Genomic DNA, 17,425 nt, shown 5'->3' on the forward strand with positions numbered 1-17,425 from the left:
CAGAAGCATAAACCACCCATTGTAAACCCTTTGTGGCAACTTTGATGTCCAACTGGGGGGAATTGGGTTTTTATCAACTCAAAAATTGTGTTGGATTAGCTAACAAAGTGAAACCATATACCGTAAACAGAAAAGTGACTTAATTGGACGGAACATAAGTACAGTACATGGAAACAAAGTGTCTTTAAATCCCATTATGGTCTACATAGCTAGTGTCCTCTGCAGTAGAATTTTGTGTTTTGCACAACTAAGGCTATTTTCCCCCCTAGTTCGTAAGTTTGGCAAAATATATACACTGATGAATGTGGGATTAATAAAGTCTACAGAGGATTTATAATGGGGAGTGGACCAAAAACCCAGCTACACAACAGCTTGGTGAAGAAAAACTAATTGGCAAGCACAAAAATTAAGCCAGGTCAAATACTTCATTTCTGCAATCCAATACAAATTAACTTATTATATTTTAATAATTGTCAGCCGGGGATAAAATCATTTCTTGTGATGTATACACCATGACTCCATTATTAGAAAAAATATACATATCCCTGCCTATCTAAAAGGCTGTTTGATCTTTCCAAAGATCACAGTTGCTTGGCCTCATTCATCATTTACTTTGACCCGGACTGTGAGGATTGTACCATGGTATGAAGAGTCTTTTTTAATGTTTAGATAAAACACTACGATATTACAATTAGGGGTCCAGTACTTCTAGAGTGAGATACGTACTACAGTACTTGGACTTTTTCAGTAACCCAAAGTACATCTCTCCAGTTAAAATTGTTAACCATACATTTTCTACACTAAAGAGTCACTAACGTTACCACTTCTTAAGTTCAGATTTCCTGTCCCACTACAGACATAAAAATAGACCTGTTTTCTTATGCTTTTCTTTTTTCTTTTTTTTATGACACAGCATTTAGCCCCTTTTCCATCAAGTATCCAGAAACATTTAGTTTTGGTCATTGGAGTTCTTAGCACTTAAAGGTTCCTGGGGGTCATTGTTGTTGGTTTTTTTTGTTCGTACAGAAATATACCACCACAAATGAAATAGCACTACATCAGGTTATATCGCGTATTCCTGACCGACAGTACTGCTCTTTTGAAGTTATTTACCTCGATGTCTGTCATATTTGAGACCCGTGCTCGCTTACAACAGCCTCTGCTTGTTGTGTCTGAAAGTGAATTAGAGAAAACAAACGTCATATGTTTACTTACTTTATGCGACAGTATACAAAATTAGCCCTCAGCAAATAGCTAACTTTGCTGCAATTTGATTCTGAAAGAGCAAAACATTAGCACGATATAATAGTAACGTTGCAGCATTTAAAGTGACCGTAACAAAGCATATATTCACATTTAGTCAATTAGTTGTCCACCTCTAGCAGAACGTTATTATATCGCAAAGTAAACAGAGCCTAAACCCTTACTTTTTCGTGTGGTTCTGTTTTGTAACACAACGTACAAATGTTAAAGGTGCCATATGTAGTAATGTGGCCAGAAATGGTACTGCAATCACGGTCAAAATTCTGTAGTCCCCTCCCACTCTCTATGACTGAAGTTGCCAGATACGCAGCCGAATCCGAATCTTACTCCAAGGAACTTCAAATGCCAATCGACGAGTCCAACGCTTTAGGTTTGTCTTGTTTATGCTTCTTGCAAGATGGTTTACTAAGTAATTATGCCACATTTTACTTATGTTGATTAGCCAAATGTATTTGTAAAGTTACGCAACAATATTTTAGTCGGGACAGATTGTTGGCATTACCCTGCTAAAATGTCTGGTTTGACCGCACGGACCACAATGGAAATTGTTATAAATAATAATATATTATATATCGCATAGGCGTACTCTGATGGCACGCCAAACCAACAGTAAAATTTCCACCACATTTCGTTCAGCATAACTCCATGTTGCATCCAACCTGACGCGCTGCATTCTCTTCCATGTACGCACATCACCATCTTTCAGTGCAGAGTGCGATGCTATGAGCCAACAACATTACACATAAACTACGTTACGCATAAATCATATAGCCTACTACCATGTCAATACACAAAGTAGAAAATCATTACATGTAATGCATTATATTGTGCCAAGCAAATACCACCTCATATGTGCCTGATGCACATACAGTACCAGATACCGCAATTAGCCTTGCTAATGTTGGAACGCATTTCCTCAGCGTATCAGCATAATGAGAACGACATAATAAACATACCGTATTTACCTGAATAGCCGCCGAGCATGTAATATGTGCCTGCCTTGAATTACTGCCGGGTCAAACTCGCTCCCCAAATTAATAGGCGCATGCTTACTTTTACCACCGGGTCAAATTCGTGACGTCACGAGTGACGCTTCCCCTGTCGTCTTTTTCAAAATGGCGGAGAAATATTTTTTTGCTTTTACTATGTGTAAACCAGGGGTATTGTTCCACAGCCATTCAGATCACGCTAATGGTTGTGATATAAAACAACTTTAACACTCTTTATAATATGCGCCACACTCTGTGAACCCACACCAAAAACATTTCTGGAGAACATTGGCTCTGTAACACATTATAAACGCAACATAACACTTACCCAGAATGCAATGCATCCATAACTCTTGGCTATATTATGCATGTGCTAGCAACAACCCCCCCCCGTGCGTCGGTTGAGGTGGGCGGGGTTGGGGGCGCGTGTATAATATAGCCAAGAGTCATGGATGCATGCCATTATGGGTAATTCTTATGTTGCGTTTATAAGGTGTTACAGAGCCAATGTTCTCCTGAAATGCGTTTGGTGTGGGTTCACAGAGTGTGGCGCATATCATTAAGAGTGTTAAAGTTTATATCACAACCATCAGTGTAAAAGGTATGGTTGTTGACCGAGTATGCGTTGCAATCTTGTATGAGAAGTTGCGAAATGCATGCGTCCGACCGGCACGCAGATAGCATGGTGTAAAAGTGGGCGCGATACAAGTTGTAGAGCAGTGGTCCCCAACCACCGGGCCGCGGCCGCAGAATCATTTTTTATTCATTTTTATTTTTTAGCACACTCAATTCTTTACTGCATGCCATTGGTAAGCGCAGGGGTGAGAAGAGGTTTTAAAGTTATTAGCGCCTGCTTACTTTTACCGCATGCCTTGAATCAACGCAGGAGTGCGAGGAGGTTTTAAATTAATTAGCGCCTCGGCGGCTATTCAAGGAAATACGGTAGGTTTTATTTCTCAAAAATATTTTTGCCCTATCAGTTGGATGACACATCAACATACAGGCAAACGGGCATATATTTCCCTCGTTAGCCTATATGTTGATGTGTCATTGACAAGGATAGCATGCCAAGCATTCGTTGCACAGACATACTAGTTTGGTTAGACAAGATCATAGACTGTATTGGACAATAAAGTTTACATACGAAATGTCCATTTCCATTTATTAAAAGTAATAAAAAAACGTAAATATCAAGGAGGATATTGGCAAGTTTGGCGTCAGATGAAAAAAATCTTCTCTGCCTTCAATCGTCTCCATCTTTCAAAGGCATCCCCAATACAATTCCTCATTTTGTTCCTGGCTTTGTCATGAATAAGTTGAGAATCGTAACGAGGCCTTTTAGATTCACTATGGTCCGACATGTTTAGTGACTTTACCAGTGGCAGTAGCTAGACGAAGGTGGCGGTGCGTAACTGGCAACCTGGATGTGACACAGCCACGGATTTTCTAATTGGTCAAAGGGTGGAGGGCGGGGCATCGAAATGAAAACAATAACAAGATTTTTGGGCTGTAAATTTAAGTTTAAAATCAGCATATCCCGGCTGAACTACCATTATCAGTTATAGAAGTATTCGAAAACAACATGATTTATTAATGCCTTTTGACATATCTCAGCCATTTAATGATGATTTGACATGAAATTACCACATATGGCACCATAGAGCCCTTTTCCACTGTGGCGGTTGGCGGTTTTACGACTTTCCCTTGTAAAGGCACTTCAGAGGTGCCGAACTGTGGATAGATATACATATATATATATATATATATATATATATATATATACATTTTGGTGTTCACACCTAGCGCCTCAAGTTTGCTCGGCTAATTTCTGAATGGTTTACATAATGAAGTGCTGGAGGTGTTGCCTCAAGTAGGTACCCATATGTTATCTTTATTTACAGTTTTTTTGTTGTAATTAGAAGCAATAAATGTCATATTGCCATCCACTTAAACTGTTTGCACTGCTAGCCAAAGTAAAGCAAATCCAATTTTTTTAAAATCTAATATTTTTGCAGCTGACTGTTAGTTTAAAAGTAAAATTGTATCTTTTATCAGACTCCAGTATAAACGCGCACAGACACCGACGTAACTTGCATGTGCAGTTATACAAAGTGAAAACAAAGGAAGTTGACCGGATGCCATAAATGAACAAGGAAGTCACTACTACATCAGAAAACATGGACGCCAAAGATCAGACTTTTTGTGGGTTTATGCTGTAGCTGTTGTGTAGAAGAACTAGGCAGATGATGGAAAACAACTGCAGAAGAAGGAAATTGCAAATTGCATTCCTGCGCACATGAATGGCGTGACTCGACCAAAGATGACGTAAAAGTTGCAAACAGGTTGCATTGCGTTTGAGACTGCAGTCATTTTTGGAAAGATTAGATTCCAAAAGAAGTCTGGCTAGCGCTTGATGTGACCCAAATCGGAATGCGCATATAAATTCCAGATTTGAAACACTTTTAAGATATATAAATATCCGATCTGTGTCACTTGAGGGCAAAACAAATCACATTTGGTGTCCAGTGTAAGCAGGGCCTTAGAACTGCCACTACCAGTAATTATTTTTTTTATTAGTCAGCGATTAATTTTTCGGTTAGTCGACTTCGTAAACGACTACTAATTATGGTCTGCTGTACACGTTTCAGTTTGACATTGAGCCAGCCACTTCATTTGAAGTCTTTTCTAAAACCTTACACACAATGATAACAGCTGTTTTTGGAGGACCGGGGTTTGGCTAATCGTTTGCCAAATTTGTAATGTAGAGAATGTTCAAAACAATGCTGTAGTTTAATTAATTAATAATTTAATGTAATTGAATTGTGCAGCTGATGCTGATCTACCTTTTGTTATTTTCTGATGGGATGGCAATGTGACGTAACGCTACCAAGGACAAAGGAAAGTCAAACTGGTGTCTGTCCAACTGAACTAAAGCTCCATCAGTACCAAGTTCACTACAGTGGAAAAGAGGTATTAAAAGGTTACAAGAACGATCAATTTTAATCGAAATTTAAATGGCAAAACACGCACAATTCTTTTGGAAAAGGGGCTTTTTGTTCTGTTCAGGTTATCTTTACCTCCAATTCCAAGTAACAATACTTTTTCACCTTTAGATTAGACAAACAGATATAAAGCAGAAATATTGCTATGACATGATTAGCTATCTTAGGTTTTGACATGTTTATTTACATGAACTATTTTACACAGACAAGCTCACGTGGAAATGTACTATGTGTCTCACTCATGACTTCCTTCTTCTATAGGGCTGTTTGTAAAGATTGATATTGTTATTTTGTAACCACCTTCCTAACTAGCACTTGACCTGAGCTGGCCTGCAGCCTTTCAGCTCAACTGTGACTTGTGTCCTGTTCTGTAAGTGTTACCGTGGTCCGGGTCTCCTCGAACACACACAAACACCACTTTTGTGCTGTACTCTCTCCTTCACTCTGCTGTCATCTGGGGCTGTGACACTGCACAGAAACCTATAAACTAAACATGAGTGTGAGCTGTGGCTGCAGGCTAAGCAGTGCAGAAATCAGTTATAAAGAGGAATGCCGCGGGTGCGGTCTGGCAGAGTTCCCCAATACCTACCTACACACCCACCCCAGGAGCGCTTCTCTCTCTGCAGGGGCCACGGTCCGGACGAGACAGTAAATATTCTACTGTTTTATGCTGAATGCTTTCACCAGTTGTGTAGGTACACAGGCAAGGAACATGCGTAGGTATACATGCATCGGTGAGCCAAAACTATTCCCTATTTTATTTGTATCTTTTTATTATTGTTTTGGACAAATATTGTAAATATTTTTAGATTGTCTGTCACTGATATGTTTTTTGAGTGCGATGAGTGGGTTCCCCCTGAATCCTTGTGTGAACTAGCTAATTATGTCACAATACTACAAAATGCCCCAAATGTGGTTACGCTTTTCTGGAACAACTATAGCGTGGGGGCTGGGGAGAGGTGTCCGCACTCTGTATTTCAAACAATTTGAGCTGACTACAAAGCGTGCCACATTGTGGTGTTGTGCAAGAGAACAAACTTCTCTGGTGTACGAAGTCAACTGAGTGTGCGTCTTGGTGGTGAGTGCGTGTGACAATGGACAGCATGTGAAAGTCTGTGCACAAAGTATAGTGCACCTGTAGCCTGTTTGTGCGCTAACATGGCACCGTGTCTCCCATCCAGGAAGAAGAAAAATCTAAGCGAGAGGAACTGGAAAAAATCTTGGAGGAGAATAACCGTAAGATCGCCGAGGCTCAGGCTAAGCTGGTATGTCCCCCACTATGTTTTTGTTTACTTGTACTTTTGATGTCCTGAACACATGCATTGATAAACTCTTTAACTTCTAACTTGCCACTTAAACATCCACACAAGGTCATTAAATCATATATAGATTGTTCTTCACTTGTATGTCACTTCATTCGACCCAACAGAAAACAGTTAAGCTCAGTGTTTCGCAATATGGACCAAAACTGATACCCCAGTATTTCTAGACGAATATAAACGGTATTTTGAACAAAACGTGCTATGTGTTTAGTTTCATATCAATGCCACATTACTGTTTCTACCAGTCTTCTAAAAATTACTTTAAAGAGTAGTTTAGTGTAGTTACTTGTTACTTAACCAAAAAAAGTAATACGATTACTAATGGAATTAGTGTAATTAATTACTAGAAAAAGGAAATAATGCATTACTAAAAAAACTTTAAATATGTCAGATGCAGTTGAGAGAAATAAATGTTTGCATGCGTGTGAGGCCGTGTCTGTTGCCAAGTGATGTGTGACTTCAGTCAGGATTTCAGCTGGACTGTATTTGTTAGCTTTAGCAGTTAACAGCGGCAGTTTTTTGGCTCCAATAGATGTGTTACCTATGGTTAATAAAGATGAGGCGCCTCCCGTAAGGTGCCGGAGCTAAGGTGCGGGCACGTCGCCTGTGCGCGAAGGCGACTGTGGCGGTGGGTCGTGTCGGCGGGTCGTGTCGGCAATGCACGGTAGTGACACTGTGCACGCACCATACCGTTCTGTAGTTATGGTGCCTGCTGGCCCCCCCGGCGGCAGTGCGCTGTATTAGTCTCAAACGGCCGTAACAAAGGCACAAAAGATAGCGGTATGTTGGTAATGCCTCATATTTCTCTTTTTAAAATGTACCGGTATTAACTGTAATTCCGGTATATCGCCCAGCCCTGGTGGACACTCTAGTACTCATGTTAAAATGATACACACGTCTGAAGCTAGGTGGCAGACGTGTAAACAGGCTCTCTGTTCCGAACACATCGCAAGAGAACAGGAGCAAGAGATTGTGAGTTTTGTGACAGGGACGAAAAGAAAAACGGAATTAGGACTGCACAAATTTTAATTTAAAAAAACCTAACCCTACTCAGTGGCCTAGTGGTTACAGTGTCCGCCCTGAGATCGGTAGGTTGGTAGTTCAAACCCCGGCCGAGTCATACCAAAGACTACAATAATGGGACTCATTAATTTCCTGCTTGGCACTCAGCATCAAGGGTTGGAATTGGGGGTTAAATCACCAAAAATTATTCCCGGGCGTGGCACCGCTGCTGCCCACTGCTCCCCTCACCTCCCAGGGGGTGATCAAGAGTGATGGGTCAAATGCAAAGAATAATTTCGCCACACCAAGAGTGTTTGTGACAATCATTGGTACTTTAACTTTAACTTTAATTCCAATTTTCTGCCAAAAATTAAAATTACCCGTCAATTTGTTATTTTTTAAATTGTATTCATTTTAATTAAAAAAATGCTAAAATGTTGCAGTGGAACCTCGATTTGCGAACTTAATTGGTTCATGACGATGGTTCAAAAACATGAAAAGTTCATGTAGGGAAGCAAAGCACCCCATAAGAAACAATGTAAACATGATTAGTTTTAGCCTTGACAAAAAAGCCTATTTTATAACAAAGAAATACATACCCACACACTATACACGTTATAGTGTGTGGATTGTGTGTGTGTGTATATATATATGTATATATATGTATATATATATGTATATATATATATATATATTTATATATATATATATATATATATATATATATATATATATATATACGTAGGTGTGGGAATAATCACAAGACTACTTCATCTCTACAGAACTGTTTCATGAGGGGTTCCCTCAATCATCAGGAGATTTATTTATATATATATATATATAGAGAGAGAGAGATGCACGCACACAAAAGTCTCGTTCTTGCTTTTCAGAACATTAACAAGCATGTTGCTACAATAAAAAACAAAAAAGGATCATCCTTTTTACCTTGTCTCTGTGAACATTTGAGGCAATTTTGAACAGTCTGGAAGTTTCGGAGTGGTAAAGAAGCTGTGGCCTCACCTTAGTCACTGCTTGCGTTAGCACAAACTAGCAGTGTGATGCGATCCTTTATCGACTTGTGTCCCGGTAGTGCCTTCACTTCAGCTGCAGTATAAGTCAGTTTAGGCATCTTTAAAAAAAAAAAGAAGCCCAGTCTCATCACAGTTAAAAACTCGCTGCTGTAGAAATCCCCATTTGAAGTGCTTGATAAACTCTCCCACAGCAAGATTGTCGGAAGCTAGCAGCCTCACCATGGTGCACAGCCCTGTGAGTGCTGTGGTCCTCTTTTTAAACTTTTCTAACCACGCACGGCTCTCCTTTTGTTATGCACGTATGTGCTGGGTCCAGCATGGTCACCTCTGGACATCAAGTGGCCTTATAAGTGGCGAGCAGTTTTTGCAAATGAATGCTATTACCTGCCAGCTGCTTCTAATTTTTCCACACGAGCTACTCGGGCTGGGCTGATAAAACGAGATCAATATAGACTGTGTTCCAAATTAATATGCAAATTGGATTTAGGAGTCAAAAACATCTAGTTGTTTTGGTTTTTCCATTTAACTCATGGATGGTATTGTGTCTCAAGGCTCTGCAGATCGTTGACATCAATCTCAGACACCTGTGATAAATAGTCTCCCATGTAATCCCAATCAAAGGAATTCTGCTTAAAAGTGATGTTCCACATTATTAGACAGGCCGCAGATTTCAAGCGATATGCCAAAGAAAAACGATCTCTCTGCTGCTGAAAATCGGAAGATTACCTTGCTACCTTGCTCAGGGTATGAAAACACTGGATATTTCCAAAAAACCTATGCGAGATCATCGAATTGGAAAGAAGGCTGTTGCCAATACAGAGCACACGTGAGTTTGTGCAGATAAAGGTAAAATAAAAAAAGTGTCTGCCAGACAACTTCATCGGATTAAAAGAGAAGCAGCTAAAAGGCCATTGCAAAGCAACAACGAGGTATTTGAAGCCGCTGGTACCTCTGGAGTACCACGAATCTCAAGGTGTAGGATCCTCAAGAAGTTTGCAAGTGTGCTTAAAGCTAATATTCGGCCACCCCTAAAGAATGCTCACAAGCCAAAACGGTTGCAGTGGGCTCAGGAATACATGAAGACTAAGTTCCAAAAAGTTTATTTTACCGATGACTGAGCAGCGGATGGTTGGTGAATGGCCACAATGTCTCACCAAGGCTGAGACTGCAGCAAGTGGGTCGGGGGGGGGGGATCATGCGGAGAGAACTGGTAGGTCCCTTTAGTGACCTCTGCAAAGTATGTACAGTTTCTGACAGACCACTTTCTTCCATGGCACAAAAAGAACCACAAAAAAAATAATCTTCATGCATGACAATGCCCCATCTCATGCTTCAAAGAACACCACTGAGTCACTGGCTGCTATGTGCATAAGAGGAGAGAAACTGATGGTGTGGCCACCATCCTCTCCTGACCTCAGCCCTATTGAGAACCTCTGTAGCATTGTCAAGCAAAAGATCTATGAGGGTGGGAGACAGTTCATATCCAAGCAGCCACTTTGGGACACTATTCAAACATCTTGCAAATAAATTAAAGCTGAAACTGTCTAAGAACTTACAAGTTCAATAGATGCAAGGCTTATGAAAGTGATATCAAGCAAAGGGTCCTATATTAACATGTAACTCAGTCTGTTTAATTGAAAGTTTTTTCAATCAAAAATATTTTAATTTATATGGTCTTATAATGTTACAAATTGAACATGTGACCATTTTGAGTTCTTTACAGCCAATAGGATGTCTTGAAACGCTGTTGTGCTTAATAATATGGAACAGTGGACTTTGAGTTATTGTATTTATTTATTGTAAAAAATACTGCTATGGAGAATCAGCACCTCCAAGTCCGAGTCCATGGTTCTCGCCCGGAAAAGGGTGGAGTACCATCTCCGGGTTGGGGAGGAGACCCTGCCCCAAGTGTAGGAGTTCAAGTACCTCGGAGTCTTGTTCACAAGTCAGGGAAGAGATTGACAGGCGGATCGGTGCGGCGTCTTCAGTAATGCGGACGCTGTATCGATCCGTTGTGGTGAAGAAGGAGCTGAGCTGGAAGGCAAAACTCTCAATTTACCGGTCGATTTACATTCCCATCCTCACTTATGGTCATGAGCTTTGGGTTATGACCGAAAAGACGGGATCACTGGTACAAGCGGCCGAAATGAGTTTCCTCCGCCGGGTGGCGGGGCTCTCCCTTAGAGGTAGGGTGAGAAGCTCTGCCATCCGGGAGGAACTCAAAGTAAAGCCGCTGCTCCTCCACATCTAGAGGAGCACGATGAGGTGGTTCGGGCATCTAGTCAGGATACCACCGGAACGCCTCCCAAGGGAGGTGTTTCGGGCACGTCCGACCGGTAGGAGGCCACGGGGAAGACCCAGGACACGTTGGGAACACTATATCTCCCAGCTGGCCTGGGAACGCCTCGCGATTCCCCGGGAGGAGCTGGGCAAAGAGGCTGGGGAGAGGAGAGTCTGGGCTTCCCTACTTAGGCTGCTGCCCCCGCGACCCGACCTCAGATAAGCGGAAAAAGATGGACGGATGATGGCTGACGACTTGATAATTATACTGACGGACATTTGCATCAATTATTGATGAAAATTGGAGTAAAATGTACTTTGCATAATAATTTGGAACACAGTGTACTGTATATAACGATAGACATGTAATCAATATCAGTATAAAATGCTTTCAGAAAAATGTTCAATTGTTTTATATTTTTGGGTCAGCATAAACCTGAAATAATGAAGCATGGATGGTTGCATGAACTTTCACTTGCGGTCTGGTGAAGTAGCAAAACAGGAATGGTCCGTAAACAATAGGAGGGACACGCCAACATACAATCAGGTAAAAGTATCAACTTTCAACATTGGTTGAACTGTCTCGCTGTTGATTCTCTGCCCGGAGTGAGAAGAGAAATTAACAATGAGTGCTGCAGAGACGGAAGAAATTGTTGATAAAACAGGACAAGTCACCTCGACAGTATCGCAGTTTTTTGGACTTTTCCCAACAGACCGTAGTCGCTTTTCTTTTCAACACACAACCGCTCCTTATTTGGATGTACGTAAACAACAGATAGGAACTAAAGTGCAGGACTGTATTGATAAAATAAATAATATATGACAAATGTGCTACTTTAAAATCATAATTTTGTCCAAATAAATAATAATTACTACTTAACATAAATTTATTTCCATACTTAAATAGGAATACAATTAAAATGTTACACAGACCATGTATCGTCCTGGCACCAAACCTGCAAAATATTGTTCTTCTCAGATATCTGTTTACATTTTTACACTTTGCACTATTTTGTTAAACTTTGCAGCTTAATTTAGAGAGGTTGTTGTTAAATGTTTGTGATTTTATCTTTTTTTTTTTACTTTGATTGTCTAAGTGTTTTCCGTGGTTGCTTACATTTTCTCTCCTTTCTGCTATTAGGGCATTATAATCAGAATAAGGTTACATTTAAAATACACATTTTAACATTTAATCTATTTTTCTCTTGGTCCATATTTTCCATAGGTCATAAAAATATCAGTAATTATTGATGTCAACCAATATTGTTGAAAACTTTATCACGATATATTGACTAGCCCGACGAGTAGCAGCTTTTCGACATTGTTTTGCACCTTGTTGTCTGTGCAAAGATATTTAACTTCTATGGAAAGATCAACAACCATATACACATTCTTTTTTTATAATTGTTGCAATTGTGGACTTGTTTCTTCTAAATTGTGAGCCAATTCATGTGCTAATATGTAAACTAGTCGGATGATGGTAGCCCCATCTCCTCAAAATGGGCGTGCCGGCATGTACAGGAAGTGATCTCGTCAAAATAGCTTTCCACAAAAGGAATGAATGAATAAATGAATGAAGAGTTCAGAAGCTGAGACATTGTTCGCACACTGAGGTATATTTGGCTCAATATAATGGTTCTTAGATCAAAAAGGTCGCAAATTGAGGCGTTCTTAAACAGGGGTTCCACTGTACTTGTAGACCAGTGGTTCTTAACCAGGGTTCGATCGAACCCTAGGGGTTCAGTGAGTCGACCTCAGGGGTTCGGCGGAGGTCAAAACACACCCGACTCTTCGTGTAAATAAAAACTTCTCCCTGTTGGCGTATTACGGATACGCCAACAGCTGACTGATTTGCAGGTGTGTAATTTGTTGTGATTTTATGCACTGTCTTAGTTTTGTTGTTTGAACAAGGTGATGTTCATGCACGGTTGATTTTGTGCACCAGTAAAAGAAACATGGTAACACTTTAGTATGGGGAACATCCATCCATTCCATTCATTTTCTACCGCTTATTCCCTTTCGGGGTTGCGGGGGGCGCTGGCGCCTATCTCAGCTACAATCGGGCGGAAGGCAGGGTACACCCTGGACAAGTCGCCACCTCATCGCAGGGCCAACACAGATAGACAGACAACATTCACACTCACATTCACACACTAGGGCCAATTTAGTGTTGCCAATCAACCTATCCCCAGGTGCATGTCTTTGGAAGTGGGAGGAAGCCGGAGTACCCGGAGGGAGCCCACGCATTCACGGGGAGAACATGCAAACTCCACACAGAAAGATCCCGAGCCTGAATTTGAACCCAGGACTGCAGGAACTTCGTATTGTGAGGCAGACGCACTAACCCCTCTGCCACCGTGAAGCCCTATGGGGAACATATTCACCATTAATAAGTTACTTATTAACATGCAATTTAGTAACATATTGGCTCTTAACTAGTCCATTAAGTACTAATTAATGCCTTATTCGGCATGGGCTTAACCCTTGACCCTCTAACGCTGACCCTAACCCTAACCAAATAACTCTAAATTAAGTCTTTATTACTTAGTATATGTTCCCTAGTGTCCAAATAAATCTAATTTAAGTCTTTGTTACTTAGAATATGTTCCCCATACTAAAGTGTTACCAAAAACAAACAACTTTGTCTTAAATTTGAAAAAAAAAAAACATTTTATTTTTCACTAAAGAAGGCTTCAGTGAATGCGCATATGAAACTATTGGGGTTCGGTACCTCCAACAAGGTTAAGAACCACTGTTTTAGACTGTCAGTCAACATATTCTTCTTTTAGGTTGCCACACTCAAGAACAATATGCAATAATCTGCTTTCAAAAATATTTAGGTTTTACATGTACATATCGTATCTTCATCGTCATCCATCTGAACTAAGTTGACAGGCCTTGTGCCGCTGTCACTGGAGAAGTTCCTTCAGCCATTTTACACTGTCACTTTACTTTTTTTTTTGCAGCTAATACAAAGCAAGTAGTATTTAATAGCACACAGGCTGCACTGACTGCAGTGCAGCGCACACAAACTTGCTGTTTACTGTATCCACTTGTGATTGGCCAGCGGGTCAAGGAAGCCAGACTTGACCATTCAGATTCAAAGACAAAAGGAGAAAGAAAAAAACTCAGCCTCTTGCAATTAGGTTAATGCAGTAATTAGAACCGTAATGTTGATTAAATGTGCAGCGCTATAAGGACTCAGAGCTGTCGTAACTCACATAATGTGTTGTACATATTAATAGATGTATATAATCAAGTTCTCAATGCTAATTAAATGTACAGGGTTTGCTGAAAATGTTGTGCCCCAGGGGGGTCATGGCAGAAAATAATTGGGGAGCACTGCTGTGCACGATATAGCCAATTAACTAATTTGCGTGCAAATGTACTCAACTATTTGCAGTTGTTCACAAAAATTGCAATGGAAAGTTGTGATTGTTGTTTTTATGTGTTAAGTGGTGTGATAATCTTAAATGACATTGCTATAGAAATGACAGTTTGCACTTTCCAGTTGTACACTGACTGCTCCAAGGAATTTATCCAAGCTTCATTCTTAATATTGTACCACAAAAAGATGTACTGTTGACTAAATGGTTAAATGGTGTACTCACTTTGTGAGATTTTATGTGTGTGTGTGTGTATATATACATATACACATATATACATACATTAGGGATGTCCGATATTATCAGCCGATAAACGCTTTAAAATGTAATATCGGACATTATCAGTATCGGTTTCAAAATTATCGGTATTGGTTTCCAAAAGTAAAATGTATTACTTTTTAAAACGCCGCTCTGTACACGGACGTAGGAAGATGTTCAGAGCGCCAATAAACTTTAAAAGCACTGCCTTTCGTGCCGGCCCAGTTACATAATATCTACGGCTTTTCACACACGCAAGTGAATGCAAGGCATACTTGGTCAACAGCCATACAGGTCACACTGAGAGTGGCCGTATAAACAACTTTAACACTGTTAGAAATATGCGCCACACTGTGAACCCACACCAAACAAGAATGACAAACACGTTTCGAGAGAACATCTGCACCGTAAACACAACGTAAACACAACAGAACAAATACCCAGAACCCCTTGCAGCACTAACTCTTCCAGGACGCTACAATATACACCACCCCCCAACCCTGCCCCTATATATATATATATATATATATATATATATATATATATATATATATATATATATATGACGATTGAGCATCTAAACATTTCTATCAAGATTGTATATACACGCTGTAAGTATATATGTGTACTAACAGCCATATTCATAGCAACATGTAATATTTAATATTTATACATATTGATCATTTTACAAACGCATCACAACATTCACTTTTTTCTTCAACATCACTGATTACTACTAACTGCAGACTTCATGAGAGACAACAAACATTATAAAACATCACTTACTGTGCAGTGTCTGCTGTCACTGGGATGCTGACTGTTAGAATGTTGATATATTTAATTTAGATGTAGAATGACTCATTATCCACTCCTTTTGGGTCTATTTTTGTCCATTTACTGGTCTAAATTGACTGTCAGAGTTGACCACCTGGTCAGATTATGTCGTCATCCTTTTACCATACAGCTGAGGAGGATGATGTATAATCAGAAATACATTTTAGGGAGCTCTGAGGCAAGGAAGCGGCTCACCAGCTGATGACGTCAACAAAGCAGCATAATTAGCTCTCTATGACAAGGTGCCGCTAAAAATCGGTCCTTAACGTTTGCGCTTATAATAATAATATCACAAATACTTAATTAATATTAGTATTGTTGGTGTTTTTTGGACATTTAGAGGGCTATATTGACTCCATCTAAGCAGACTTTTATTTATGAGTTAGAATGCATTAAGAATGTGCTCTTGTCTCTCAGGAATTGCAGGCAACATTCCACCCCAAAAAAGTGCAGTTCTCTTTTAAGGGGGGTTGAACTATTCACAAGGTTTAATTTAGGATGAAAATAAAGCATATTTTTTGGACTTGTTGAAATTCTGTGCTTTTGGGGGTTTGGGTTACAAAAACACTTAAAACACTGATACAAATTCATGAAATGTTATTGAAAAAAGATAAGCCCTAAAATATTGCAACATTTTTTGAAAATGCTGCTGCGATATAGCAAAATGCTATTTTGTTAAGTGTACTTATTTAAACCGTTTATAACTGTGGCACTCCTGTTTTCTCGCCAGGCGGAAGACCAGTTGCGCATTGTGGAGGAGCAGAGAAAAATTCACGAGGAGCGCATGAAACTGGAGCAAGACCGACAGAAGCAGCAAAAAGAGGAGCAGAAAATGATCCTGGGCAAAGGCAAGTCCAGACCCAAGCTCTCCTTCTCGCTCAAGGCCACAGAGTGAAGGACTTCTCCCCAGCGTCATCAAACCCTCCAAACTCGCCTGCTCTTCGTTTTTGGAAGTGCGGACAGCGTGCGAGGAGAAGTGGGTGGAACATGAACTTGGAGAGGAGAAAGACCTGAATGGACCTCACTCCATCTTTCTCTGTGCTTTGGTTCTTTTTATTTCATTTTTAGGGAACCTTTGCTGTAGAATGCTCGAACATGTCCGCTCCTTGTAAGTCTTAATTAACTTTGTCTGATAAACGCTCCTCCGGTCCACATAGACGTCACCGAGCCCTGAAGAGGATCATGAAGCCAAACTTGCTTTTCCTCTTATTTGCTTTCAAATCAAGGGTGCCTTGAAAAGCACGCTTAAGTTGTGTTAAGATGATGGGATCATGGCATCCATTTAACCACAAAACCCTGCCTGTCATGTTTGTGGATGTTGGACTCATTCCCCCTAGCCTGTTCCAACTTTCTCACACTGTACATTTTTGTTTTGTAGTTTTTTTTTATGATTTCCACAAGCACACAACAGGTCACCGTGACAACGACAAAGGTGTTATTTCATCAACTTCTGTGGTGATCTGTGTACGTTTTTTTTAATTTTGTAGCCTTGTCACTGCAAACTAGCATGACGAGGTGCATCCCTTGGTAAGTCGGGAAGGGTAGTGGATAACCAAATTCAGGTAAGATATAATCTGATGTGTGTCTGTGTGTGTGTGTGTGTGTGTGTGTGTGTGTGTGTGTGCGTGCGCGTATACGTGTGTGTGTGTGTGTGTGTGTTTGAGAGAGAGAGAGAGTGCACGACATGTTGGCTTCAAATGAATTCATTAACTTCATGTAATTTTCCTCAATTGTCAAGAAATGAACAATAAACCTGTTGAGACATCTTCATTTACAGAGCTGTTTTTGTCATGTATTTGCAACAATTTGCCCATTTTCTATTAAACCTTTGTGGGAAAGTCTATCTTTCACATTTGAACCAATACAATTTCACTTTATATGCGCCAATATTCAGCTGTTAAATATTACAATCACATTGATGAGCAGTAAAACGTCTTCTAAGACAGTGGTTCTCAAATGGGGGTACGCGTACCCCTGGGGGTTCTTGAAGGCATGTCAAGGGGTATGTGAGATTTTTAAAAAGTATTTTAAAAATAGCAACAATTCAAAAATCCTTTA

The 17,425-nt window shown here is 40.1% G+C and overlaps 1 protein-coding gene across 4 annotated transcripts in view; it reads left to right on the forward strand.

The window, feature by feature from the left end:
- Positions 1-17,139, forward strand: part of arglu1a (arginine and glutamate rich 1a) — a 28,701-nt gene extending 11,562 nt beyond the window's left edge. For all 4 annotated transcript variants that reach the window (XM_061918611.1, XM_061918613.1, XM_061918612.1 and 1 more), the window contains 2 exons: positions 6,436-6,519; positions 16,098-17,139. In XM_061918611.1, the coding sequence (XP_061774595.1) occupies positions 6,436-6,519; positions 16,098-16,262 (249 nt within the window). In that variant the 3' untranslated portion in view covers positions 16,263-17,139. The remainder of the gene's footprint in view (positions 1-6,435; positions 6,520-16,097) is intronic.
- Positions 17,140-17,425: the final 286 nt, after the last annotated feature.

The sequence above is a fragment of the Nerophis ophidion genome, linkage group LG13 (assembly GCF_033978795.1).
Source record: "Nerophis ophidion isolate RoL-2023_Sa linkage group LG13, RoL_Noph_v1.0, whole genome shotgun sequence".
Lineage (NCBI taxonomy): Eukaryota > Metazoa > Chordata > Actinopteri > Syngnathiformes > Syngnathidae > Nerophis > Nerophis ophidion.